The sequence below is a fragment of the Aristolochia californica genome, unplaced genomic scaffold (genome assembly GCF_029961685.1).
Source record: "Aristolochia californica isolate CCGP_79_NKW_82.1479 unplaced genomic scaffold, dmAriCali1.0.hap1 SCAF_7, whole genome shotgun sequence".
Lineage (NCBI taxonomy): Eukaryota > Viridiplantae > Streptophyta > Magnoliopsida > Piperales > Aristolochiaceae > Aristolochia > Aristolochia californica.
This window is the reverse complement of record NW_027182268.1, coordinates 36,217,699-36,245,030: the sequence shown is the minus strand read 5'-3', so window position 1 is coordinate 36,245,030 and position 27,332 is coordinate 36,217,699. Positions and strand designations below refer to the sequence as shown.

The following is a 27,332-nucleotide window of genomic DNA, read 5'->3' as shown; positions in this document are numbered from 1 at the left end:
TAGGATTTAAAGAAGAAAAGTAGCTTCCCACTTCCTACATCTCAAAACTATATGGAGGATTTTAATGATTGCATTGATAACCAAAGTCCCTAACAAGATTGATAGGTTTATAGCCTCATAAGACAATGTGTTTGATTTCAATTCAAGTGTTACTAGTTACAAGTCAAGATTTCACTTCAAACCTTGTTAATTGGTGGAATGAAACTGTGTTATTTCGCCTTCAAACTTACCCAGTTGGTAGAAAATTGAAATGCTTAAAAGAGAATATAAAAGGCTGAGTTAGAATAACTCAAGTAGGGATGAGTACGAGTCAAGGTCAAGTTTTTGAAAACCTAAGCCCGACTTGGAGCCTTGACCCTAACTCAATCCTCGTCCCCGCAGGCTGCAACCCCATCTTCGTGTCCCTGACCCATCCTTGCTTCAACCCATAGTCTAATCTACCATTCATTTAATATTACAGAAAACTTTAAAATACAATCTATATACAAATTATTATAATGTATAATTAAAGGATAAAAATCTTGATAATTAAAGTTATCTCTTTATATTTTAAATATACAATTATAATTTTAAAAAAGGTGTATAAGTTAATTTGATCTAGTTATGGTCGGGGTTGGGTTGGGGTCAAGTTGGTTTGTTATCACACTATAACTAGTTGGTTTGTTTCACAAAAACAAGCTTCCAAAACTCAGGTTAAGATCAACCTTAAAAAAGCCCTTGATTTGGTAAGTTAGCTATTTTTGAATTTCTCATTGATGACAATGGGATTTGGTTGGTGCTAAAGAAGATGTATATGAAGTTTCATGTCTTCCACCTCCTTCCTTATCAATGGCAGTGTTTATAGATATTTCAAGAGTTCAAGGAGTCTAAGGCAGGGAGACCTCCTCTCGTTCATGTTATTCAACATGGTGAGCAAAGGTCTCAAGGGGCTAGTTACCTTGGCCAGGGACAAAGGACAGAAAAGACCATTTGTTGAACCCATGGCTCTCTATACTCTTCTATTACAATTCACTGATGACACATTGTTTTTTTTTTTTTTTTTGTGGTCTTAGGACAATGGAAGAATAGCTCAAACAGAGTCAGACATAAGAAGTGTATGAAATGGCAGTAAGGTACAGGCATCACCTCGAAGCATTAACATTGGAATTGGGAACTCCTGGATAATTAATTTAGAACACAAAAACTTGCTACCAACATGGAACATCAGATGAACCCTCAGGGAAATTGGATTTTCAGGGATAGCAACGGTCTTGTCAGCCGGCCGTCTTGTAACTAGGGTTGACAAGGTTATCAAGGCCTGAGACAACTTGCATGGACTCTATCACATCTCCAACTTTGAGATCTGCCAGATAATCCTCGTTCTCTGTCACATATCCAAACACTGTATACCGGCCATCTAGTATATTGGCATTGCTCGGGGTCAGTTCACTTTCTTTCAACAGCCAAAAGACTTGGCTGGAAGCTGAATTATTCTCAAATTCCTGCATTTGTGCCAAAAAAAAAAAGTATAAATAACCAGCTAATAAACATATTATTTACGAATTTGAAAACCATAAACTAACTTCTTACCTCCCTAGCCATGGCCATTGTTCCAAATGCATTAAAAGGAAGTTTAGTTTGAGATTTGTACCGACCCAGTTCCTTGAACAATAAAGAATTTTTGGATTAGCTAAAATAATCCAAAAACTAGATTCGGATGAACTGTTCTTTGCCTTGTCAATAAATAAGCTCGTTATGCACAGAAATCTTAATTAAAATAATATATCTAGAGAAATAAGTATAGAGATATTTTTTTTGAACTGTGAAAAGTCTAGAGATATACAGGTTTCAGAATTCAAAACCCATACTTGCTGATTCTTTTTACAAGGAAAAAACTGCAAAAACTTCAGAGATGCACTTTATTGAAGGCAACTGGAGATTATGCTTTTGAAAGTTAAACGCCAAAGCAACTCTGACCAGGCTAAACATAGAAGGTACACCTAGAAAATACAACAGGTCAAATGAGCAAGAAACTCACTTCCAGTGTTTCACCATAGACTGGTGTTTTGTCTCCATCAACCATGATTTCCAGTGGTATAGTACGGATCTTTTCTGTACTAGGGTCAATGAAACCTTCTACAGGTCCCTCAGGATCTCCAGTTTGCACAACAAAGCCATCGGCTGCAGAGACACAAGTAAAAAATCATTAAACTCTTAAACTTTTAGGGGTAAATTCACCAAAGAAAAGACAACTCCAGATATATGATGGATAAAGCTCTCATCTTAAGATTGTAATACTGCACAGAGTAATTTACCTCTTTGGATTTCCATGCCATCATAATAGTGTCTCTCCACCAAATCCACAAAGTTTCCAGCAGTTACTGGGGCATTGTAACCATCAAGAACTATACGAAATACACAATTTTCAAGATTGGGGTTGTCCTTAACTTTTACTTTCATATCCACAGTGGCTCTCCCTTTCAAAACAGGCACCTTTCTGTATTCTTCTGGCACTTCATATGGGAAACCATCCACCATATCCTCTTCAACACTGCAGAAATCCAATGTCGCAGGAAGTACTCAGCTGCAGTCAATGACAAGGGTATATATGAGATATGAGCATAGCTTCTTCTAACAGGACCACCAGTACATAAGCTTTACTCAAATCTATTTTTTATCAGCGAATGGAAAAGACTAACTCACTTTGCAGCTACAAAATCAAAATAAGAAATGAACCCATTAAAAGACTGGGTGAAACCCCATAAAAATTCACATGAACTAATACAGTATGCTTTGTCTACCACCATCAAACACAATTTCAATATATCTGATACTGATTTCAGAAGACCTGATTTATACCATGCAGTAAAAGCACAAACTAATACATGTGTCACCTGTATTCTAAAAAAAACTGTAAGTAGTGTCATTCTACATAAAAAGAACATAAATTGCACTGCAGATGCAATAACTTTTAGATAACATGGCACAATTTGAAAAACAACTCTAACAAGTGTGAAGATAAAGAACAGCTTCACATTTTATTTTCGAAATGCATTATCATTGCTCACCTTCCAACATATTGAAGCAACTCCTTCTGTTTTGGAGCTACAGCATCCCTGTTCCTTTCTTCCACAATCTGTCGAAGTTCTTCCATCCCCAGAGCTAATTTATCAATCAGTTCCTTCCCTTCTTCTTTCTTTGATTCAGCAACATCCGAAAGAATCAAATCTTTTCCCTGGTTAAGAGCTCGTGATGCTTGCTTCACATTCTAGCATCCACATAGAAGATGTAGTGAGAAGTTTTACCAAAATGAAACTTCACCAAAATCAAGCTCAGTCATTATTTACATTAATAAGTATTACATTATGAGTTTAAGTAAGAGTGAACTTTTATCGATAATGACTAATTGAATTAAGTTAGGTTTGGGCACTGCATGTGACAAACTTCCTCTCCCTAGGTTGTACCAAATGTGGACAAGAGAAGAGGTGCTTTGATAAAAGGGTTACTACTGTAGAATAGGTGTATTAGCATCTGGCGGTACATGCTAGGGCCCACCATGGATTATTGGGTGAGTCAACTGTATAACAACCAGTATGATGATAATGAGGAACAGACTGAATCCCCCCATTTCAGAAGATTGAATATGAGCAGACTCCCCATACCAGTTATGAGAGAATCAGTGGCATTCATTATCATGCTGCATGAACTTATAATACTCAATGATGACTCTTAATCAAGAATGTGTGTTGAGTTTTCTTACTCGCTCAACTGAGTCCAATGCCTTAACCCCAGCGACCTTTAGGCTCTCTGTAATATCTTCCAGTGGCTTCTGAACCTCCCTGATGGCTTTATTGTTAATAGGCAGTGCATATCTCAACAGTGCACCAGGATCCTTGATAGGTGGACCAGAGATCAGAACAGACAGATCAGGCAGAACAGGTCCTGGAGGTGATGCATTTGCAACCCAATCTAATGAGGGGCTGCTCAGCAGCAATCCAATGGTCAATGCTACAGATACGGTATGTTCCTTTACGCGACACAAATTCAGTTTCTGAAAATAAGAACAATATAACTGACAATAAGTTTTTTCCATCTCCTTTAAATACAAATAAAAATAAAAGCCTCCAAAGAAAAATACTAGATGAACAATAAAAATAAAAATAAAAAACGTTATTGTGAAGTTGACAGTCGAAAAAAATTGAGTTTAAAAATCTAAGTAAATTTCTAGAAACAGTCCGATCAACATAATTTATACAGACATGCAAATATGTGGCAAACAAGCGCAAACTGAGCTGTGCTGAAAAGTAAAGCATATAAAACATTCCACGATCCCAGGTACAGAGAAAGTCCAAATTAACAGAGATAATATAAAGAAATAAAAAATAACTGCTGACACAGAATTACAAGTTGGATAGTCTAGCAAGACAACCAAACCACAATAAGTGAAAAGGACATGTGAATATCTGACTTGGTAGAAATTCGCATCCTTGTGAATCAGTTTGAAATTTTGGGATGTAACTAGTGCTTATAATGGTTTATGATCAGTTCAATATAGGATCATTTCCAATCAGGCGCTAGACCACTTCCACTCTATCCCACTCAGCTCCGAAGTTTTCATATAGCTCAAAGCTTTGGAGATGATTTAATCTAGAAACGGAGAAAATTACAGACAGCACAAAAAAGTATCGGATAGGTGATAGGCCGAGAAGATAACGAATCCCTAAGAAGAATCCAAAGTTTTTTTAGCTTGAGATAGACCAAGTCTAAACCAGCCTTTTATTTTATTTTCTGTTGTTGTTAGCTCATTCAAAGTTCTTACAACTCATTTCCTTGAGTTTAGGCTAGTTAGTTTCTTGAGTTGAAGTTGATCTGTTAAGCTTTACTCTATTTATTGGAACATTAGTAATAAATAAAGCAAGTATAATTTTCTTACAAACAATTATGGTTTATCTTTCACCCAAAGAAAGTGAGTATTCTTCAGAGTGGTTTCTACTGCTTGATCGGGACCTATCATTGGTAACAGAGCTTCGCTACAATGGCATCCAACAAAGAGCGGATTGAAGCTTTGGAGGCCGGGCTCGATGGAGTTCAAGATGGAATGCAACGATTAGAGGAAACCATTGACAAGCTATCGGAAGCTTTCCTTTCAAACAAAGAAGCCTCTAACAACAATAACAATGGGCGAGAAGGATCTTTCTGTTCGCATCGAGAGGAGAAAGACGGCGGCAGACAGATTTACTCTTCCAGGATGGCGAAGTTGGAATTTCCAAAATACTCTGGAAAAGATCCGACTGAATGGCTTAGCATAGTAGCTCAATTCTTTGAATTTCACGGCACAACGGGCAATTAGAAGGTAACTCTAGCATCTTTCCACCTTGAAGGAGAAGCTAATCCATGGTGGCAATGGTTGTGTCGAGCTTACCAGGAGGAAGGCCGCTTGGTGACCTGGGAATTCTTTGAAGAGGAATTGTGGCTCGTTTTGGACCGACAGAGTGTGAAGACTTTGATGAAGCTCTATCCAGAGTTTGAAAGGTCGGATCCCTTTCGTGATTACCAAAAAGAGTTCGAGAGGCTAGGCAATCGAGTTCACGGTTGGACACAGAAGACTCTCGTTGGCACTTTCAAGGGAGGATTGAAACCCGAGATCGCCGATGGAATTCGAATGTTCAAACCCAAAACATTGAAGGAAGCCATCAATCTAGTAAGAATGAGGGAATGAGGGATTAACAGATTGCAAGAATGAAGAAGTTCACACAACCTCCACTGCCGAACCGTGGACCTACCACCATCACTCCAGTGAATCGTTCTACCCCAACAACGACACCCAAGAGATTGAGTTGGGATGAAATGCAGAAACGGAGAGCACAAGGGCTCTGTTTCAACTGCAACGACAGATTCACCTCAGGACACAAGTGCCAGGGACCTCAATTACTCCTTCTTGAGTGCCAAACCAGCAACCAAACCAAAGAATACGAGGTGGAGGACGAAGAGTTGCAGATCGAAGACACTCTGGGAGATCAAGTCGAACCAGAAATCTCAATACATGCACTAACAGGCTGGACATCTCCACGAACCATGTGAGTAGCAGCTACCATCGGGTCTCAACACGTGATGGTGTTGATTGACAGTGGATCCACTCACAATTTCCTGAGTGAGAAAGTAGCCAGATTGCTTCGACTTTCGGTGGTACCAACAAAATCTTTTGTTGTTCGCATAGCAAATGGAGAACAACTAATCTGCTAGGGTCACTTTGAGAAGGTACAAGTGAATTTACAAAACATTTCTTTTTCACTCACCCTCTATTCTCTAGCCCTAGCAGGACTTGATATAGTGTTAGGCATCCAATGGTTGGAGATGCTAGGCTCCATGAACTTCCACTGGGATAATCGAGCACGAAGATTACAAGGAATTAACCAAACCATTCAAGCAGCATCATTGGCGTCGGCTGTGAAAGAGATGCGCCAAGGCCAAATGTTGTTTGCCGTCTACCCACAAGTTGCCGTGAAGACCACCTGGGCAGACACCAGTCCTAACATGCAGCAAACATTGAAGGACTATGCAGACGTGTTCAAGGAACCAACCACACTACCACCCTTAAGAGATATCGACCATCACATTCCCCTCAAAGAAGGTACTCAACCCATCAATGTTCGGCCCTATAGATATGAATATTTTCAAAAAGCAGAGATCGAAAAATAGGTCCAAGAGATGCTCAACATGGGAGTCATTCGACCCAGCACCAGTCCATTCTCATCTCCCGTTTTGTTGGTGAACAAGAAAGATGGCACTTGGCGATTCTACACAGACTACCGAGCACTAAACGCAGCCACCATCAAAGACCGATTTCCCATACCTACGGTAGATGATATGCTAGATGAGTTGTATGGGGCAGCATATTTCACCAAACTAGACTTGCAAGCTGGATATCATCAGGTACGAGTACATGCTCCTGATATTCCAAAAACTGCCTTTAGAACCCATAATGGCCATTTTGAGTATCTAGTTATGCCTTTTGGTTTATGCAACACCCCTACCACATTCCAAGCCATTATGAATTCAATATTCCACCCTCATCTTCGCAACTTCATACTAGTCTTTTTTTATGATATTCTTGTTTATAGTCCTACCTGGGAATTACATATAGAACATGTCAGAACCACATTAGATATCCTGAGACAACATCAGTTTTTCATCAAAGCAAGCAAGTGTGATTTTGGAAAACAGGAACTGGAGTATTTGGGCCATATTGTGACGCATCAAGGGGTAAAGGTAGACAACAAAAAAATTGAGGCCATGGTAGCTTGGCCACAACCTGCTAATATTACTGACTTGCGCGAATTTTTAGGCTTGACAGGTTACTACCGGAAATTTGTTCGGGACTATGGACTTTTAGCTCGGCCCCTTACCAATCTCCTAAAAAAAGGAAGCTTTCGGTGGACTGAAGAAACAGCGGATGCATTCAAGCTGCTCAAGCAAGCCGTGACAACTACCCCCACTTTAGCCATGCCAAATTTTAATGACTCTTTCATTGTTGAAACTAATGTTTCAGGTGACGGAATCGACGCAGTCCTTACTCAGCAGGGCCAGACAATTGCGTTTCTGAATCTTGCTTTGGGAATTAGTAAACGAGCATGGTCCATCTACGCCAAGGAAATGCTCGCGATTGTGGAAGCAATTCGGACCTGGCGACCCTATCTTTTAGGCAGGAAATTCTTCATTCGAACCGATCACAGGAGTCTCAAATACTTTCTGGATCAACGTGTGGCAACTCCCGAGCAACAAAAGTGGGTAGCAAAGCTTTTGGGCTACGACTACGAAATTTTTTACCAGCAAGGACGTGAAAATTCAATAGCTGATGCCCTCTCTCGCCGCCCTGATAGCCCTCTCCTTAATCCTTTGTTTGTCTCACAGGTTACTCTTTGGGATGATATGAGAAGGGCAACACAAGATGATCCGTATATGAAGCAAGTGAGCTGCCAATCAACTATGGATCCCACTGGTCCATACTCAATGCAAAATGGTCTTTGTTTCTACAAAAAGAAAGTAGTTGTTCAAGCTATATGCAACCAGCTGCTAAAAGAATTTCATGACAACAAAATGGCAAGGCATCTGGAGTATTGAGGACATTCAAAAGGCTAGCTCAACAATTTTATTGGCCATCCATGTACCCGTCCATCCAACACTATATTACGCAATGTGAAGTTTCCCAAAGAACCAAAACTGAAACTCTAGCCCCAACGGGATTACTTCAACCACTTTTCATTCCCTGTCAATTGTGGGATGATATCAGTTTGGATTTTATTGAAGGCCTTCCATCCTCCCACGACAAAGATAGCCTTTTGGTGATCGTAGATAGACTCAATAAGTATGCTCATTTTGTTGCTTTGTATCATCTGTTTTCTGCAAAGATTGTAGCTGAACAATTTGAAGAGCACTTCATCAAACTCCATGGCATGCCGAAATCAATCATTAGTGACCTCGACCCCGTCTTTATCAGCAAATTCTGGCAAGAGTTCTCACTATGTTAGGAACCAAGTTGAAATTGAGTTCCGCCTACCACCCGCAGACCGACGGACAAACAGAAGTTGTGAACCGCTGTGTTGAACAATACCTCCGTTGTTTCATCCATCGATGGCCACGAAAATGGTATAGTTATTTACCTTGGGCAGAATTCTGGTATAACACCACCTACCATCGTTCAACGGGGATGACACCTTTCCAAGCCTTGTATAGTCGGCTTCCTCCTTCCATTCCGCTTTATTTTGATGGGTTATCTTGGGTTAACGAAGTCGATCAAAGCCTCTTACACCGGGATGAATTGCTCCAGCACTTGAAGAAGAATTTGGACATGGCAGCTAATAGAATGAAACAAATGGCAAACAAAAAGAGGTGAAATGTGGAGTTTCAAGCAGGTGATATGGTCCTCCTTAAGCTACATCCTTATCACCAACAAACCACCTTCAAACGAGTTTCATCAAAAACTTTCCAGCAAGTTCTACGGCCCTTATCTAATCGAGAAGAAGATCGGCAATGTTGCTTACCAACTACAATTACCAGCAGGCACAAAGATCCACCCTGTTTTTCATGTCTCTCTCTTGCAGAAATATGTTGGAGGTCCTCCACAAGTTACTTTAGAGCTCCCACCTATTACTGATGAAGGTGTAGCTTCTGTAGAACTAGAGAAAATCCTAGATACATGCTGGATTAACACAAGGCGATAAATTTATTAAAGAGAGCTTGGTGAAGTGGAGCAATTGCCTACTTAAGATGCTACATGGGAGTACACAACATTGCTGCATAATCAGTTTCCTTATCTAGACCTTGAGGACAAGGATCCAATTGGGGGGGGGGGAGGAGTAATGATAGGCCAAGAAGATCTGAATGAATCCCTAATAAGAATCCCAAGTTTATTTAGCTTGAGATAGACCAAGTCTAAACCAGGCTTTTATTTTATTTTCTGCTGTTGTTACGTACTTCTGCTCATTCAATGTTGTTACAACTCATTTCCTTGAGTTTAGGCTAGTTAGTTTCCTGAGTTGAAGCTGATTTGTTAAGTTTTACTCTATTTATTGGAACGTTAGCAATGAATAAAGCAAGTATAATTTTCTTACAAACAATTGTGGTTTATCTTTCACCCAAAGAAAGTGAGTATTCCTCAGAGTTGTTTCTGCTGCTTGATCGGGACCTACCAAAAAGTTGCCCAACTCCAACCAGCATGAGAATAGACCAAAGTAAACTAAAACAGAAAAAACAAATTGCAAGCTACCTAACCAAATACAAGAATATCAACAAAATAAGGCGCATTTCAACTTGTTAAGTAAAATCACACCAATGCAGATCTCACTCGCGTTCTTAAATCGGATTGGTAATAAATATCCTAAACACTCCATCCAAAACAAAATTCCAGTGAAGCAAGTATGGAGGAGAGTACCCCTCTATGGTCGTCAGGCAACCGAGACAATTTGGATGAGAATGACCGAAATCCGAGTTGGCGAATCCAAGAAGCCCGTCGATTATTTCCGAAGCAGTTCAACTTGGTAGATATTGCAGGAAGACTCCGCCGAATGGCAGTAGGAGGAGACCAGTGGCAGGAGAGAGTTGCCATTGGAAGCAGGTCCAGAGTCTTGGAGGGACTTCAGGGAGAATGGAGTTGCAGACACGGGGGATAAGATTTTGTACGGGGGAATAGTACACCGTCACGAGGAGTGCCCCGTGGAAGCATCGGATAAGGCTTGAAAAGCAGAGAATATACCGAAACATTCCAGATTTCTTGCAATATTAGTTATCTGAAAGTAATAAATAACAATTAAATAATCAGTTCATTAATTAATATTCCTAGCATCTCTTATCCTTAGATTGTTGATTTTTACTCTCTAAAAAATATTTTAATTATTTCCAATAAACCTTCAAATAAAATCCTTTTAGTGACTTACTAGGAAATTACATGGAAAATTTTAAAAAATTTTAAAGGAAAATTAAATGGACCTGATAGCACTTTTTCCAAGTAAATAAATGAAAATTAATAATCAATCTCACACACTACCATACTTGTCCAATAAATTTTTAGTAAAATAAAATATCAAATACAAAATTACCATGAAAAATGACTCTTACTGAAAGTATTTTCTTCGACAATATTTATTTTCAATGTAAAAAATATTTTAAACATTTTTCAGGAAAACTTTGTTGGCAGACTTAAATTATGTCGAAAAGTACATCGATTATCAATTATTTTCATCCATGCTTGCCCCATTTTTTTCCTTATTTTTCTTATTCATTCTCTCTTTTCTTCTTTCCTTTACAATTTCCTCTTAAAACCTTGCAACAAAGTTAACTGATTGGAAGCCTACTACATCGCCAATCGATCCAAAGCATACTGGTATTTTTTATCGACTATAACCAAGTTATTTTGTGTTTTTATCCTATTATCTGGGTTTGCATGGGGCAACTTTTATTGTTTGATTTATTATTTTAGTTAATTTTTACGATTTTTTTTCATGTCTGTTTATATAAAGTTTTATTATTTATTTTTATATGATTTGCAACTTAAAATTTTAAATTTTTAAGACTTATTATATGATTTTTTATTATATATATTATATTATTTTACCATAATTGATTGAAAGTACTTTTCAAAATATTTGTGTTCAAAGTATCTTTGAATTAGAGAAAAAAAATAATTAAAAAAGAAGAAGATTTGGATGAATGTAATATAATAATTTAACAGTTTTATTTTTTAAAGATGTACATACACCACTATTAAATACTCAATAAGATTCAACTAAAATATATTTAAATTATTTATTTTACAATATTTATATTATATTAAAATTTTTATTTGAGGGACCATCTTTATTTTCTTAAGATTTTTAGTAATTAAAAATTATATTAGTTATTATAATATTTAAAATATAATTAAAATTATATTATAATAAATAGATAAATATAAAATATACTAAGGCTGATCTAATATGAAAAACGGCTATCACAAAAACAGCTGTCCGATCAAACGATTATCTCAGCCGTCTGATCAACGATTATCTCAGCCGATTAATTATGATTATATAAAAATTTAATTCTTATTAGAGATTAAAACTACATCCTGATTTTAAGGTAGGAAAACCAAGAAAGCGTAGGAAAGCCAAGTGCCCCCCTGGCAGGGCGTATTATTTGGTCTTCCTCTTCCTATGTTTACTCAATTTCCTCTTTAGTCTAGTGGGTAATCTGTGCACATTGTAAGCGCATCGATGGCAGCGAAGCCCTCTCTGCCTTCTCCTTCACCTTCGTATCTCTCCCGATCTCTAGAATTTCGAACTGCTCCGGCGCATATCAAGTTTGTCCTCTCCGGGGAAACCCCCAGAGTTCCGATGTCCGTAAGGTCTCACAGTTTGGCATCTGGGTCTGCGTGCTCTTTCGGCAGAGGGGGAGTGGGATCGAAAATGTCCTTGAATTCGATGGAGGGGCCGTCGACCGCCTCATCGCTTTCTTCGTCTTCGGCCGCGGTTATTGATTTCCTCACGTTGTGTCATCGTCTCAAGGTATGTGATCGCTGGCATTTTTCGTTTGTAACTTTTCTTAGGGTATTCGCTTAGTTCCCCGTATAATTTAATGTTACTTGTGTCGTTGTTTGTATGGACAATCCATCTACATCTTGCGTTAATCAGGCGAATGGCTGTGATGGAAGAATCTCATTTCTGGATAATGCCTCCTGGATGTTGATCATTCGTGCTGTTGTCATCAAGTTGTAGGAAGTTTTGTTTTTGTTTTTACACTAATCCAGGAGGGGCGAGCTAATTTGGCGCCGTTTTTCAAAAGAGTAGTGAAGAGGGGCATGTTAGTGCACTTGGAAAGTTGAAGTGAAATTCACTTTTCACTCACTTAAGTAACAAAATCTCGTCAGTCAACATGGAATGTTGGGGTAGAGGTCAATTCACCAAGAGAAAGTGAATCACCTCCTTTCTTCTTTAATGATTGAATGTGAAGTGGAATCCACTCTCCACCCCCCTCTCTCATCCAGTCTTTATTCGAATTATCTCATCCTAAATTCATTTTATTAATGAATTCCATAACACATGAGGTTACACACACACAAAAAAAAAAAGCATTCCGTTACACTTTCTATAGGACACATTAACACAAATAACTGCATTCTTTAAGGAAAGTAAATCACTCTAGAATTCACATTTACTTTATTTTTTCCTGGGTGATTTACTTTCTAATTGCACTAACCCACCTTAGGTTCTTGGTTTTTTAAATAGTGCCATTTGGTATTGCAATGTACTACATAATGTTTTGGAAACAGTAGATGCACCATTTAGTGGAAATGACAAAATGATATTGGAGAAGGTCCTGCTTTAAGGGGCTCGTTGGTCTTCTTCTGTTAGTTTTACTTTTTTTTTTGTTCGTTTATTGTTAGTTTGACCTTCTCGTGCACAGGTTAATTACTTTGTAAAAATTGTACATTGCGGATAATTGAACTTCTCTTTTGTGTCCTCTGTGTGTGGCTGCTCGAGTTTTCACAAAGATTCTCGATGGAATCTACTTTGTTATCACTTCCCTTGATTCATTTGAGAATGAGACGAGAAATTACAGGTAGTAGGTTCCGACAGCCTCACAGTATCACTTCCTTTATCTGCTATGTTATTGAAGTTTTGATATTACTATTTATGGGAAGCTATATTGAATAGGATAGTCATACCATTCCTGTGTTGGAGGTGAAGTTTGCTGGTTATGAAAAGAGATTACTAGCATGATGTTATGTGCTTTCGTTTATTTTTGGTTTCTAAATTAAAAAAAAAATAGTTGGCATCAGCTGTATGAATAAGGTATTGCATGAACTTTGATTGGTCACCAGAAAATGGCAAAAACTTTGACATAATAATAGACTGGACCTTTCTCTAATTTTGAAGCCATATAGTTTAATATCTTCTAGATTGAGCTACATTTTTACATTAAAAGATATGTTTTCAATAGGTATAATTTGCCTTATATACAGATTGTTTTCCAAATGCCGAGAAAACAGAAATATGATGAATTACATGATTAGTCTTATATGTAGCTTGATTCTGATGTTAGTGGTTAATGTGAAATATTCTTATTCCATGGCATGACACCTGATGTCGTTTTTTTTTTACTTCGTTCTTTAGGAAAAGGTCGCAGTTGTGCTACAGTAACTACATCTGACCTCCAATTTTTAGGTGTTCAAATTTGTAATTTTTCGTCAATTGAGAATTCTTGCCGAAAATTTAAGACAAAAGTGGTTGTTGCCAGCTTCCATGATAGAATTTATTTCTTTTATTTTGAATTATTTTTTCTGATAACGGTGACAGAATAGAAGTTGAGGATTCAATTTGATGTTGCAATGATTTTTTCCCACAGATTTCTACCAAGGGAGGCTGATTCCCTCGTATATATCCATAATATCCTTCTAAATATTTTAGAGCCTTATATACCTGTGGTTTTCTTGAAGAAAGAATCTCTTTCCATGAAACTATAATGTTTTCATGTAGCAATTCTTTTCTTTCTTTCTTTAGAGGATGTCCTAATCTATGTGTAGTTCTTGGTTTACTTGAATCCTAGGAATGATGGTTCTTATAGTTTAATTAGATAAATTGGCTGATAAAGTTAAATTTCTTTCTGTGGACAAATGTGTAGAGTATGTGTTCGAGTTAATGAAGGAGTCTGTATATATTAGGAAACTTAGAGTTTTAATGTAATTAGGATCTATTATATAGAGTACTTGTCTCAATAATCTCAATATAGTATCGTCTATAAGTTAATGGATTCTTGATCAAGAAAAGGAGCCAGATCTCCTTATTTACTTTTCTGGTTTTCTTCTTTCTCTCCTTTCTATCTTGTTATTCGCTTCAAGCTCTAGAATTTCATCAGTATGAAACAACTACCATACGACTGCCATCTCGAGTATGAAGATTGGTCCATACAAACTTAACTTTATGAAAATGCAAAAGACATTAATGATGTCAATTAAAAAACTGCTATTAAGCGGGAGCAGGAAGCCTTTATAAAAAAGGGGGGGGGGGGGGGGGATCAGGAAGCATAATCAATGAATCCATTCAGGTGCAGTTCAATATTTTGAGTTGATAAAGGTAGAGCTATCAGGGCTGTTACCTCAATGAAGTGCCTCCGTGATAAAGGAAATGATTGGTTCTTTGAAATTGGTAATGACTCTGTTGCAATGGGATCACAGGGAGCAAAGCATCTGAAGAAAGTGACAATGCGAATAGTTGCTGAAATTAGTCCTTTTGCCAGGGTTTTGGCTTCTCAAATGCCCATGTTAGGTGACAGTCTAAGTCTCCGAATTATGAGATTTCCTCAAATTTGTTGTATACCCTTCAAGACCGACCATTAACTCATAGCAGCATTTTCAGTCTCCTACAGTAGTCTACTTGAAGGCTTGAGACCTCATGAGCGTCAGCAAGCTCCTTTCAGCTGTTGAGACATCATAATTTGTCAACATAAGACTGGAGTAACGATTGATGCGGGACGAGGGGCAAATTTTAATATACATATGCGGTTAATTGCCGGAATTAGAAAGAAAGAAGAATTGGGAATGAGAAATTGGAGAATTGAGAAGAATAATTTAGAAGAAAAAGAATAGAGAAGAAAGAAGAAGAAGAAAGGGGAGGGAGAGAGGGAGAGACTTGAAACAGGGAAATTTTAATAATTCATCATTAAAGCTGAATTCAACATCCTGTTACGGCCAATAAATAACTAAAATTAAAATTTTAAAATTAAAATAGTTGAAATTACTATCTGATCAAATCCAATAAAATCATAAAAATAAACTTAAATTAAAGTTAAAATTTACAATTCAAAATAGATAAGATCACTATCTAAAAAAAAAAAAATAAACTAAAAATCAGGAAAGATAAACTAAAAAAAAAATTATAAAAATAAATTGAATCGTAATTAGTGGGTCCACTGTGCCCAATGGGCATACTGGCATCCCCACCAAGGTTCCAATCCTAAGTCTCAAATGCTCTTGCCAGGTGACAGTCTAACTCTCTGAAATATGAGATTTCCTCAATGTTGTTGTACAACCCTCATGGCTCATTTTCAGAGTTTCCTATAGTAGTCTACTTGAAGGCTCGAGACCTCATGATCAGTCAACAAGCTCCTTGCAGCTATTGAGACATCATAACTTGTCAACATGAGACTGGAGTAAGATTTCAGTGCTTTGTTGAGGCTACTCAAGTAAAGCCATCATGATTCAGTTGAGATCTTACTTGGTCTTCGAGAGAAAACATTAACAAGTTCTAGTGCAAAGGGGGCTTGGCAAAGAGGTGGTTGTGGGTTGATAGTTTGCAGGCAGTTTCCATGAGACGTTTGGGGCAAGGGAGATTTCTTGGTCCTACAAAGAGGTAAGAGAGATTGTTAGCTTGACTGATGGAAAAATGGGTTGGATGTGCCTTGGGCATTTATGATCCAAATGAAGTGAGCATGAGCGCTTTTCTAGTCTGAGTTTGATTTAGACTCCTTTCAGTCTGGATATTGATCTGAATAAGGATGATATGATGTATATTGGGCTTATTATACATATATATATATGTCGATGATATTATTTGTTCAGCAAGAAAGACATTTGGTCTTCAAGATCCCACTTTAGCTCATTTTTGTGACCTCTTAGAAAATGCAGCTTCTTCTCTTCCATTGATATGCGGATTTTATTGTGCTTATGAAAGAAGCTCTTTATTAAATTAAATTTCCATCTTTTCGCAGTGTGTGGTGGCCTTTGGCATGCTCACTTCGTATAAATAAAAAGTAGTCTTTTTGGGTAACATGATGCTAGCACAAGAGCCAGTCCTCACTGGATTGAAAAGCCTTACCAAATCCCAAGTGATGAATCTACTCCCACTTCTAATAAAAAAATATAATCTATCCTCTCTCTGTCTCTCTGTTTGTACCTCTCTTAATTCCATTTGGGCTAAACCTGACCAGCTTAGTTGTTCTGTCTAACTAAAAAGTCCTGAATTTCTTTTCTAGTGTCTTCCCTCCTCAGGTACAAGTTAGAACTTGTAAGCACCATAATTTTTCGAGTTTCAGTTATAATATGTTTGACAATTTTACCCAACATAGTGTACACGGGTTTGGTTAAGATTACCTTGATTTTATAAGTCGTTCATTAAATAAAACATGCACAAATAAAGGGTATTCACATCTAATTATCCATATATTATAAAAAAACCTTGTGACCTTATGGTCAATAGAATGTTTAAACTTTGTATGTTGGACCATATGAACATATGGTTAATAGAGTGTTGAAGCACTTTTTAGGTGGTATTGTATCTTTCCCATTTAATATGAAATTTTTTTATTAGTCTTGTTTTGGCAGGCAAGTCAAACCTTACAATCAAGTCAGCAAGTTGTGTTTGTCATTATCCTTTGTATGTCTTCTTTAGAGGTTATGTTTAAAAGAGTACACTTGATTGTGCTCAATAGTAAGTTTCTATTTTTTAAGAGTTCTTTATTAAATTTTGTTTGCTTTACCAGACAACAAAAAGGAAGGGGTGGATCAATCATGGGATTAAGGGTGAATCTATTGCAGATCACATGTATCGCATGGCGTTGATGGCTTTAATTGCCAGTGATCTTCCCGGTGTCAACAGAGAAAGGTGGGTTTATGCTTCTTGTTTCTTTTTGTTACCGTTAATAAGCTCTTTTAGATCAGAATCATTAAGCTCATATTTGATCTATCATGCTTTTATTTTCAAAATATGGTGTTATTTATGTCAAAAATCTGGTTAAAGTAACTCATAATTCATTTGGTGTTTGCATCATTTGCTTTCAGCACAATGTTACAATTTTTCAAGTGACCAACCATCATTTTTTCAGTTAACTGTCCTATGGTTTTGAATGATGTCCACTTCTCTTTCATTTTGAGTGAAAATTCATTCGTTTGGTTTTGTCGCTTGCTCCATGTGCTTGAGCTGTACTTGTTTTGATAGTTCTTAGTAAAGCAGACTTGAGCTCTCTATTGGACCACCGATTCAAGAAGCACAGAAAGCTGAGACAGTAGAAAGTCATATTAGGTTCTGCTCTCTTGACTAATAAATGTGTAGTCACATACATTTTCTAGGTTCTTTTTTGTGTTTCTAGTTATGTTTTTGTTCTGATTATGAATAAACTTGCATATGAACTTGAGTGGTGCCGAGAGTATGTAACTCAGATGTGGCTTGGGCTTATACATCCTAACTAATAGCTTCTATACTGCTTGCATTTTATCTTCAAATGCCAATTCTCAGTGTGTCTATGTTTGTTGTGACTTTTAAGTTGCCCACTTCTACCGGATGAAAGTGGGAATACCTGCTTCTCTTATGAATCATCGTCCTTTTTGTGTTGAGAGGGTCTTAGTGCATCAACACATTGATTTCAGGGACACAAATATCCTAGAAAACATAATTTCCCATGTTGGTGTAATTTTAAGCAAGTATGACACTAAATTCTCCTCAAATTTAGGAGAGATGAAATTCCCACTCTCATGGAAATTGAAGCATTGAGTGAGAGAATTGGTGTCCCATATTAAGAGGTGAAATTCTGAACTCTCTTGAATTCTCCTTCTCTCTTGCGACTCCAGTGCGTCTCATTCTCTAGCCTATACAGTTTCCCTCCTTCAGCTTCCTGCTTTTCCTGTTCTCCTGCTGCGTCCTGCTCCTGTTCTCCTCTTTTCACCAGATACTCGGTTGCGATTTTGACTGATCTCTAGGAGGTAAGTTGATTGGTTTTTTCGTTGTTGTTGTTTTGCGTGAAGGGTTATACGAATACAAAGTAGAAAATCATGGTTGCAGAGCTATTTTTTATTTTTCTACTTCTTAGAGTATCGGAATAACTTTAGGATCAGCGGGAAAGGCGAGTGGTCTGTAAAACCCCGTAACTTTCGGCTTTGAGTAGAGAACAATATTGGTGATTCCCATCTGTAGCAGCTTGGCCATGAGCCTTTCCATCACGGTCTTACCCAATCCAAATGTGATGGGTCCATGATGATGGCATTGAAGATCCATTTACGTCTTGGTGTGCTCAAACCGGAGTGAGGGTGGGTGTGGTCAAGCATGATGTGGATGTTGTCCAGATTGAAGAAATTTTCTTTTGCTGGTGTTGTTCTGGTTTGCTGACTTTGATCTGCCAACTTTTACTTTTCTGGTTTTTTCAGCATTTATTTATGCCTCTCGTTCTCTAATCACTTTTTTTGCCCTTTCTTAATGTCTATTAGGTGAAGAATCTTGGGCTGTTGATTGTTATTGGTTGTGATTCATATTGTCTTATATATATGTTGATTGTACTTCATAATATCTCAAAACAAGTTCTTATCCCTTTGGTTTTCAAATTACAAGAAGCCCTGTGAATAGGAAAAGTAATAATAAGGATGAACAAGGAAATCTAGAGAAGGTTCTAAGCTAGGCAGTTTAAACAAATAAAATTTCTCCAGAAGGAGAAAATTGCACAGGGATCACACTTTCAGGGACTTCATTGTCAGAGATTTTAAAGTCTCTTCTAACTTCGATTTTTCTATGCATTAACACCGTCCCACCGTGTGGGACGTGTCCTATGTACACATTTGTATTAATTTTTGCATGTTTTTGTTTATTTGCTTTATTGACTTCTTTAAAGTGATGTTAGCTGATGTTTTCCTTTCTCTCTTTGTGGGTTCTTAACCAGGTGCATTAAGATTGCAATTGTCCATGATATAGCTGAAGGTACTGTCAGAACTATTTTCATCTCTTTGGTTCGATTGTGATATTTACTTTTTTATTTCATGGTCCTGTGCGTATGGTTATCCAGCTGTCTGATAGCAAAACACTTGTTAGTCATGCACCCCAGTTCCTATAATTGATTCTGTAGGAAAAAGTTGAAGGTTTGATTTGCATGGGTAACTGCCTGTAGTTTCTTAGTTGGGAATTGGAGTTTGAGGTACCTCTTTCTTTCTTATGTAGCTATTGTTGGTGACATCACTCCTGCTGATGGTGTTCCTAAAGAAGAAAAAAGCAGGATGGAACAAGCTGCTTTGAGTGAAATGTGTAAAGTCTTAGGAGGGGGATTGAGGGGTAAGTACATGATGTTATTTTTCTAGAATTGCATATTAACAGATGTTCAATGGAATCTGAACTGGCTTTATTTGGCATTTTTGGGTTTCTGTAGCTGAGGAGATACAAGAACTCTGGGCAGAGTATGAGAATAATTCTTCCATTGAGGCCAGTGTGGTCAAGGATTTTGACAAAGTGCGTATTCTTCTTCCAAGTTATATTCGATGTCAGAATGGGTGTCACTTTATTTCAAGATTGTCCTTTTTCTTTCAGGCAGTGGCAATTTCACTTTGACATCTGTAGAATTTTTGTCCAAATAAATTATTATTAGGTCAAAATTCCTTTTTTTTAAGGGTGAAAGCGGTAAATGTTTATGGTTGCACATTAATTAGATAATATGTTTATAGTACAGTGAAACTACTAAATTTTATGATTATCACTTTTTTCTGCTGATTACATATGTAGAGACTACTGACGCACTTGTAGTTTAGTAGAAACTGCTGGTCAGATTGACTACTATTAGAAGCTTGAATGTCATAAAAGATGAGGTTATCTTCTCTGCTCCAGGGAGGGTTTTATTGGGGACAATTGCTTTTTAGTTCAAGTGAAAAAATATTTGCCCTAAAGTGCATATTCTAAGTATTCAAATAGAAAAGGGTACATTTTACCATACATTCTATTTCTTTTTACAAAGATGAGCAAATGGGTAGTGGGTAAGCAGTCACAAGCTGCATAATGGTGAACACCGTGCACCTATACGAGATGCTCAAGAATACTATGTTATTCTGGAAGTTCCAATTGTACATTGCATAAGCTGATGTTATGGATGCAAGTACTTGCACAACTTAACTGCCTGTTCTTTCTGAACTTGTCTTTCCTTGCCCATAAGATGGTCATACATGTTATTTGGAGTTTGCAAGAGAGTCTACTGGCTCAGTGTGCATGTTGTATTGTGTTGTTGTGGTTGTTTACCTTCTCATGGGGAGAATTTTGAATTCAGGTTGAAATGATTCTTCAGGCTTTGGAGTACGAAGCTGGTAAGCATCTAATTGTGCGATTTCGTATGTATGGATTTGCACAAATTTGAGATTGTACAAATATGCTCTCTCCCTCTCTCCCTCTCTCCCGTCATTTAGATTGGTTTTTCATCAAGTTTTCTTGTCTGTGCAGAGCATGGGAAAGTTTTGGATGAATTTTTTCTTTCTACAGCAGGTATAGTTACCTAATTCTCTCTTTCAACCCATTTACATTGTCGAAATAAACTGTTTATCTTACATTTATATTTCTGAATAAAAAGTCAACACTGGCAGATGGTTTCCAAATGAAAAGTTTTGGTTTTGTGGTGAGCAGGGAAATTTCAGACGGAGATAGGAAAGAGTTGGGCCGCTGAGGTGAATTCCAGAAGAAATATGAGGCTGGCTAACTAATTGTATTCAAGCATGGGGATGGTTCGAGTAAATTTATAATTTTATTGCTGAAAGCTGGGATTTTAACATTGTTTCCCATTTTGGTATTTCTTTAGTGTAAACGTCTTCCTTTTATCGGCAATATAATCTTTTCCCAATTTTCTTGAGAAAATATGCCGTTTATAATGCGTATTATAAGTTTCGGTCTTGAATTTATATTGGTAGGCATCAACATGGATGAATTTTGGAATCATTAGTGCATATTAAACTCATTTAGATGCACATAATTACATTGAAGAGTTCTATTCTTGCACACTCACCATGAATTTAACGACAGCAATGGTGTCTACGGAAATTTGTCGCGTGGTGTTTCTGACAGGAGGGTTGTCGGTTGCAATTCACTTTTACTGCCGACAAGCGACTTCCTTCCTATAGAGAATCCCCCTAATTACTCGCACCCGAACATGACAAAGATACATCAAATCCTTGGCATGCCTTGTGGGGATGTAACCCTCGTCTCGAGTTTTGAAAAGCTCTCTCGATTTGGAACAGAAAAACAAAATGGTCAAAGACACGGCGGTGGGCGGAAGTGAAAGCTTCGTATAATGAAAAAAATGGTGTTCAAGCGCTGACAAACGCGGGAGAAGACTCTCACGAGGGGGTTTCTTTTGTTTTTTTATAACCTTACTTGAAAAGGTCATCAGGATCCAGCGATTGTGATGTCATCTGATGATTGTGTGATTGTTTAGTCTTGCCCTTTCCATTGGAATTGTTCCTGCTTGCGAGTTGCGATCACGTTTGAGGCTCAGAGCGCCGGTCGTCTCTATTTCTTCTGGACGAGCGGTTCGAAAAATTTGGAGAAGTGGATTTTTGAAAGAGGTTTGGGTATCTGGGTCTTGGGTCCCTGTGTTTCTTACTTGATGAATGCTGCATTTGTGGATTACTCAAGTTGGATTTCTGTCTCTAGGCTGTGTTGAGAGTAGATCTCGCTGAATTGGGTTCTTAAAAGGGAATGTTCAATGGTTCAGTTTTTTCAGGGAGGAGTTTTGTTATTATTGGGATATTTTTTGGAGACTTTGCCTGTGAAGTGTGGGCTCTGCTGAGGAACGCAGTGTTCTGCAATTTGGACGGAAATTGCCTCCGGACGTTGGGTTTCAGTTAAGAAAATGATGCGGCGAGGAGCTTTGGTGAAGAAGGTCTTGACTTTTCTGACGAGATTTGACTCGATGAACTGTTTGATGACTGAATCTGCTCGCCTTCTATGTTTGTTTGGCCTTTTGATTCATAACTTTTGAGGGTTCGATCCGGATAATTCTGAAATTTCAGCAGTGCACGTTTTGTATCTCCACCAAAAGAAGTTTTGGTGGGATGGCGGCTTCATCGCCCTCTCCGACTTCGACTCCATTGATTCCAGTTCCTTTACCCACTTCACCACCCTTGTCATCACAGCCCAATGCTACCTCTGATCCACCCACACCTTCAAATTCTTCGGTTCCAGCTGCTCCTCCACCTCGATTAACTCCGCCCTCTGCTCCTCCACCCGTCACTTTATCTCCCCCACCTCCACTATCTCCAGTTTCGTCGCCTCCACCACCGCCCTCTGTTCCTGTTTCGTCCCCACCACCTCCGATTCCCGCTTCCCCCCCTCCTCCGGCGGCTTCCACTCCACCTGTCTCGGCCTCGCCCCCTCCTCCAGCGGTATCTCGCCCTTCCCCTCCCCCGGCCGATACGCCTCCTGCAGTCCCCCCACCGGTGTCATCCCCGCCTCCTCCAACGGTTTCACCTTCGCCACCTTCACCAGAAACTCCGGTTTCGCCTCCTCCTATTACAGCTTCTCCACCACCCCCTTCTGGTGTCCCCCCTCCACCATCGACTAAACCACCCGAAAATTCTCCGTCTCCTCCTACTGCTCCTCCTCCTTCCGATCTACCATCACCTCCCCCGGCTTCGGACACTCCTGCAACGCCGTCGTCTCCGCCCCCCCCAGGCATCCTACTGTCTCCCCCTCCAACCAATTCATCTATTTCCGGAAGTCCACCCGTATCCTCCCCCACCACTCCATCCGGAAGTTTAACTCCTCCAGCTAGTCCTACCAATACTAAGTCGTCCAACCCAATCCCTAACGGTGATGTTCCTTCAGGAAATGGCAACTCTGCTGGAGGTGGCGGCGTTGGGAGCAGTGCAGTGGTGGCAATTAGTGTAACAGCATCCATTGTGGTACTTGGTCTTATTGCTATGCTTGTATGGTTTTCTGTGAGGAAAAGGAGAAGAGGCAGTACTGCCTTAGCGGGTGGGTATGTTAATCCTTCACCGTATGGATCGTCTAATTTATCAGGTAAGAGTAACTGTTTTTTCTACAATATCACTGTTACCGTTGCACGCCATACTCTGCTCTATTTGCAATTTAGCAGTAGAGTTCTTACTATGTCACCGAAATCAATGTATGTAGGCTAACCATCTATGTCACGTCTAGTTGGGTTTTAATGTTCATTACTTAGGGAGCAGATATCTAGATTAGTTTTCTTCATTTTTCTCTCTTTCAGTGCTGAAGTTTGATAATTCTACTCTTGAGCAATGTAGGACACAGATATCAATGGTACGAATTTGATCTGACTTGTTGGAAAATAATGGAATCTAATTGCCAGTTAACATATATTTTATATTGAAATAATAGAGCCAAGACTTCGTTGGTGAAGCTTGATAAAATCGACCTGCTGTTTGAAAGAGAAAGAAAGAAGCTCCATAGTACTTCTCTTTAAACAGGCACATTGTTTGGTTATCTGGTTCTTCTTCTTTGGGTTTTGCTTGCCTTTGTTGGTTTAAGTTTAACTGCTGTTTTGCAGAATTCCTTACTTTATTTCCTAACTTTCTTGGATAAGCATGCAAAAGTTTCTATGTTCTCTTTCGACGGTATCGTAGGCCACCATGTTGCTCAGTTGGGATAATATTTTTCCTCAGATTCATCTTATTTGAAGACTCCACCTTCTTCAACTCCTTTCATTGGGAAGGGCTCTGGTGGCAGTGGATATCCATATTCACCACCCGAGCCAGGACCTCTAGGGAATTCAAGATCATGGTTCACTTATGCGGAGCTATCAGAGGCCACAAATGGGTTTTCTGAGCAGAATCTTTTGGGTGAGGGTGGATTTGGTCCTGTACATAAGGGCTGCTTACCTGATGGAAGGGAAGTAGCTGTGAAACAGCTCAAAGTTGGCGGCTCCCAAGGGGAGAGAGAGTTTCAAGCAGAAGTCGAGATTATTAGTCGTGTACATCATCGCCACTTGGTTTCACTCGTGGGGTACTGCATATCTGAGAATCAGAGATTGCTTGTATACGATTTTGTCCCAAATGATACACTTCATTATCATCTTCATGGTAATATGCACTGTCAAATAAGAGATAAACCCATTTTTACTCTTTAAGGAATTATCCTTTGAGACTGGTTCCTGGTAAGGCCTTTCTGAATGATTTGTCAGATCTCTGGTGAAAAGGAAAGGCCCACCTTTGATCACAACATCATATGATGTGAGCTGTCTCATAAGATCATTCCTCTTTCATTTTTCAACGTTAGTTGCAATCTGGGTTTTGAAAATTTAACTGTTTAATTGTATTTTCAGGGGAAGGAAGGCCTGTTTTGGATTGGGGGACTAGGGTAAAGAGTGCAGCTGGTGCTTCTCGTGGATTAGCATATCTTCATGAAGACTGTAACTATTTTTTTATTTATATTACCTTTATGTAATGGCTAATTTGTCAGGCTTTCTGTTTCTAACTTTTGTTTTCCATCTCTTTGTTCTATTAGGCCATCCTCGGATTATTCACAGGGATATTAAATCATCAAATATTCTTCTAGACAACAACTTTGAAGCTCAGGTATGCCTTGTTATTACTGACATCTTTTCTAAAATTTGCTTCTACTGGTATAACAACTTCATTGTTGTCAATTTTCAGGTTTCAGACTTTGGGCTTGCAAGATTAGCCCTGGATTCCTTCACACATGTAACTACCCGTGTAATGGGAACATTTGGGTAAGTTATATCTGCAGGACTAATGTACAATGGCTGCACTTCTCCTAAACAAAAATTTAATGATGAAATGGCGCTTCCAGATATTTGGCTCCAGAGTATGCATCAACTGGGAAGCTGACTGAAAAATCTGATGTCTATTCTTTTGGGGTTGTACTACTAGAGCTTATTACTGGACGCAAGCCTGTTGATGTGTCTCAACCTTTAGGTGATGAGAGTCTTGTTGAATGGGTAAGCAAATTTTATAGGTTCTCTAGATTCTTGCACTATCTACCTATTAAGTATCTAGACCTACTGGGTAGGAATGTAACTGATATTATTCTTTGTTATTAAGGATATATTTTTCGATAAAGAAACAAAAATTACAGGATTTAAAGACCATGTGAATTGTAGTTAAGAAATAATTACACATGTTGAAGAATTATTTTCGTATAGATAAGACCAATCGGGTTGAGTCTTAACAATGATTGCATGAGGCCTTTCTTTTGGAGGATACTTTGCAAAATGTGTTAATCTAGACTCTAGACTAATTTATGTATATATATAGATACATATAACTTAAAGTGAGGAGTATAATATAACTTAAAAGTGTTAGTCTAGACTAAGTGATAATGTATACACCCAAGAAGAAGGTCAAGATGGAGTTCACAAATATTCGTAGTCACAAGGTAACAACATGGAAATTATATATGATCGTCTGGTTTTTGAGATGATTTTTAGAAAACCTGGAAGGGGTCAAATTGGGAACTTTTCCATTTTGTTGGATGAAGACAAATATTGTGGTAGTAATCCATCTTTAGCATGAGGAGAAAAATTAAAGAATTTATGATTTATAAGTGAAAAAGAAATGGAATGAGAATAATTTTATGTTATGTCATAATTAGAAGATTATCTCCAAGATCTTATTGACTTCCACTGTGGGAAGTAAAATCTTCCATGCATGTCCTATTTCTTCGTCAAGCTCTAGCTGAAGATGACTAACCTTGCTGCATTCAAAGATGTCATGTCTGCGGACAATCTTTTTGTTCATATATCTATTCATTTATTTGATGTCTCTACTTCTTGGAGGTAATGTGGCACCAAATCTTAAAGTTACATATGTAATTGCTTTTGTTTTGTTTCGTGTATCCTGCTGCCTATCCATGGCCATGCATCAGTAGATATTAACTTGAATTATCATGGCCACATCATTGTCAGTGCAATGAGTTGTTTCCCTCTAATTATTATACATATTCGAGAATGTCGCTACAGGGTTGTTTATACTAAATTACTACCAGTGGGGGTGATGACCGTAGGTCCAGTTGCTCTGGCATGCTGGCTGTTGATATGCATGTTCCCATTTATGCTTTGCTAAAGGCTTGTGGGTAGTATTCATAGCTCAAGTGTTTGCAAAGAAAATCCTCTAAAATGCTTGGAAACATTCTATGCAGGCTCGGCCATTGTTGAGCCAGGCACTTGACGATGGGAACTTTGAAGACTTAGTTGATCCAAGGCTTGGGAAGAACTACGTTGAAAGTGAGATGTTTCGAATGATCGAGTCTGCGGCAGCATGCATCCGGCACTCAGCTTCAAAGAGACCTCGAATGGGACAGGTAAATCAGTTTAACAACAACAGCATCACAAGGCCACATCCAAACAAAGGATATTACTAATATTTCATATGTTTACATCCACAGATTGTTAGAGCTCTAGATAGTTTAGCTGACGTATCAGATCTAAGCAATGGGATGAGGCCTGGTCAGAGTGAACTCTTCAACTCTGTGCAGCAATCTGCTGAGATTAGAATGTTTCAGAGGATGGCATTTGGTAGCCAAGATTACAGTATTGATTTTAGCCAACCCAGTTCCAGTATAGGTAGGCAATTGTGATAGCATCTACTCAATATTACTATTCTTATTTTTTAATTTTTTCCAGTAAAATTTTCCCAATACAAAATGGTTGCTCAAAGAGTTATTGGTGCAGTCTTTATCCCTTAAATTTTTTCTGCTTCAAAGGGCGGGTTTGGAGTACTGAGCAGCTTTTAGAATCAAAAACAGTACATAATCTTACTTTTTTGTTTTTTTTTTTTTGTTTTTTCTGTTGTTGGAGTTGCAAATGCAACAAACGGATGAAATGTAACGAGAAACATTATGATGTAAAGTGTAAATTCCTTTACTTGTTCCTATGGTGAATTTGCTTACATAATTTTCTATATATTCCTTTAGTATTATTACTAAAATACTTAGTAATATTTTCTAAATATTTTAAATATTATTATTATTATTATTATTATTCATTTTTCATTGTATCTTCCTTGCAGGAAGAAGGGGAAGCAGAATAGTGTAATCTTAGCAAAAAAGTTATTCTCTGATGCTTGCAAGTTACAAGTAACTTCACACCCAAGTTTC

At 38.2% G+C, this 27,332-nt stretch overlaps 3 protein-coding genes across 5 annotated transcripts; 2 read left to right on the top strand and 1 right to left on the bottom strand.

The window, feature by feature from the left end:
* Positions 1-965: 965 nt before the first annotated feature.
* LOC137936883 (peptidyl-prolyl cis-trans isomerase CYP38, chloroplastic-like) lies at positions 966-10,126 on the bottom strand. Of its 2 annotated transcripts, XM_068781825.1 has the most exons (7): positions 9,911-10,126; positions 3,740-4,030; positions 3,048-3,247; positions 2,295-2,530; positions 2,018-2,160; positions 1,570-1,641; positions 967-1,481 (listed from the first exon to the last, which is right to left on the bottom strand). In XM_068781825.1, the coding sequence occupies exons 1-7, from the start codon at positions 10,082-10,084 to the stop codon at positions 1,254-1,256; spliced, it is 1,344 nt and encodes a 447-aa protein (XP_068637926.1). In that variant the 5' UTR covers positions 10,085-10,126; the 3' UTR covers positions 967-1,253. The 2 variants fall into 2 exon arrangements, with proteins under 2 accessions (XP_068637927.1, XP_068637926.1); XM_068781826.1 differs by lacking the exon at positions 1,570-1,641 and having other exon boundaries at positions 966-1,481.
* Positions 10,127-11,645: 1,519 nt separating this feature from the next.
* On the top strand, positions 11,646-21,095 carry LOC137936577 (uncharacterized). Its single transcript, XM_068781336.1, has 8 exons — positions 11,646-12,017; positions 16,990-17,111; positions 19,153-19,190; positions 19,428-19,538; positions 19,633-19,712; positions 20,518-20,554; positions 20,688-20,729; positions 20,868-21,095. The coding sequence occupies exons 1-8, from the start codon at positions 11,727-11,729 to the stop codon at positions 20,942-20,944; spliced, it is 798 nt and encodes a 265-aa protein (XP_068637437.1). The 5' UTR covers positions 11,646-11,726; the 3' UTR covers positions 20,945-21,095.
* A 344-nt stretch (positions 21,096-21,439) lies between these two features.
* On the top strand, positions 21,440-27,322 carry LOC137936102 (proline-rich receptor-like protein kinase PERK8). 2 transcript variants are annotated; one of them, XM_068780651.1, is made up of 9 exons: positions 21,440-23,258; positions 23,882-24,298; positions 24,541-24,627; positions 24,723-24,793; positions 24,872-24,948; positions 25,029-25,176; positions 26,376-26,537; positions 26,622-26,799; positions 27,245-27,322. In XM_068780651.1, the coding sequence occupies exons 1-9, from the start codon at positions 22,292-22,294 to the stop codon at positions 27,268-27,270; spliced, it is 2,133 nt and encodes a 710-aa protein (XP_068636752.1). In that variant the 5' UTR covers positions 21,440-22,291; the 3' UTR covers positions 27,271-27,322. The 2 variants fall into 2 exon arrangements, with proteins under 2 accessions (XP_068636752.1, XP_068636751.1); XM_068780650.1 differs by having other exon boundaries at positions 24,723-24,948.
* The last annotated feature ends 10 nt before the right edge of the window (positions 27,323-27,332 follow it).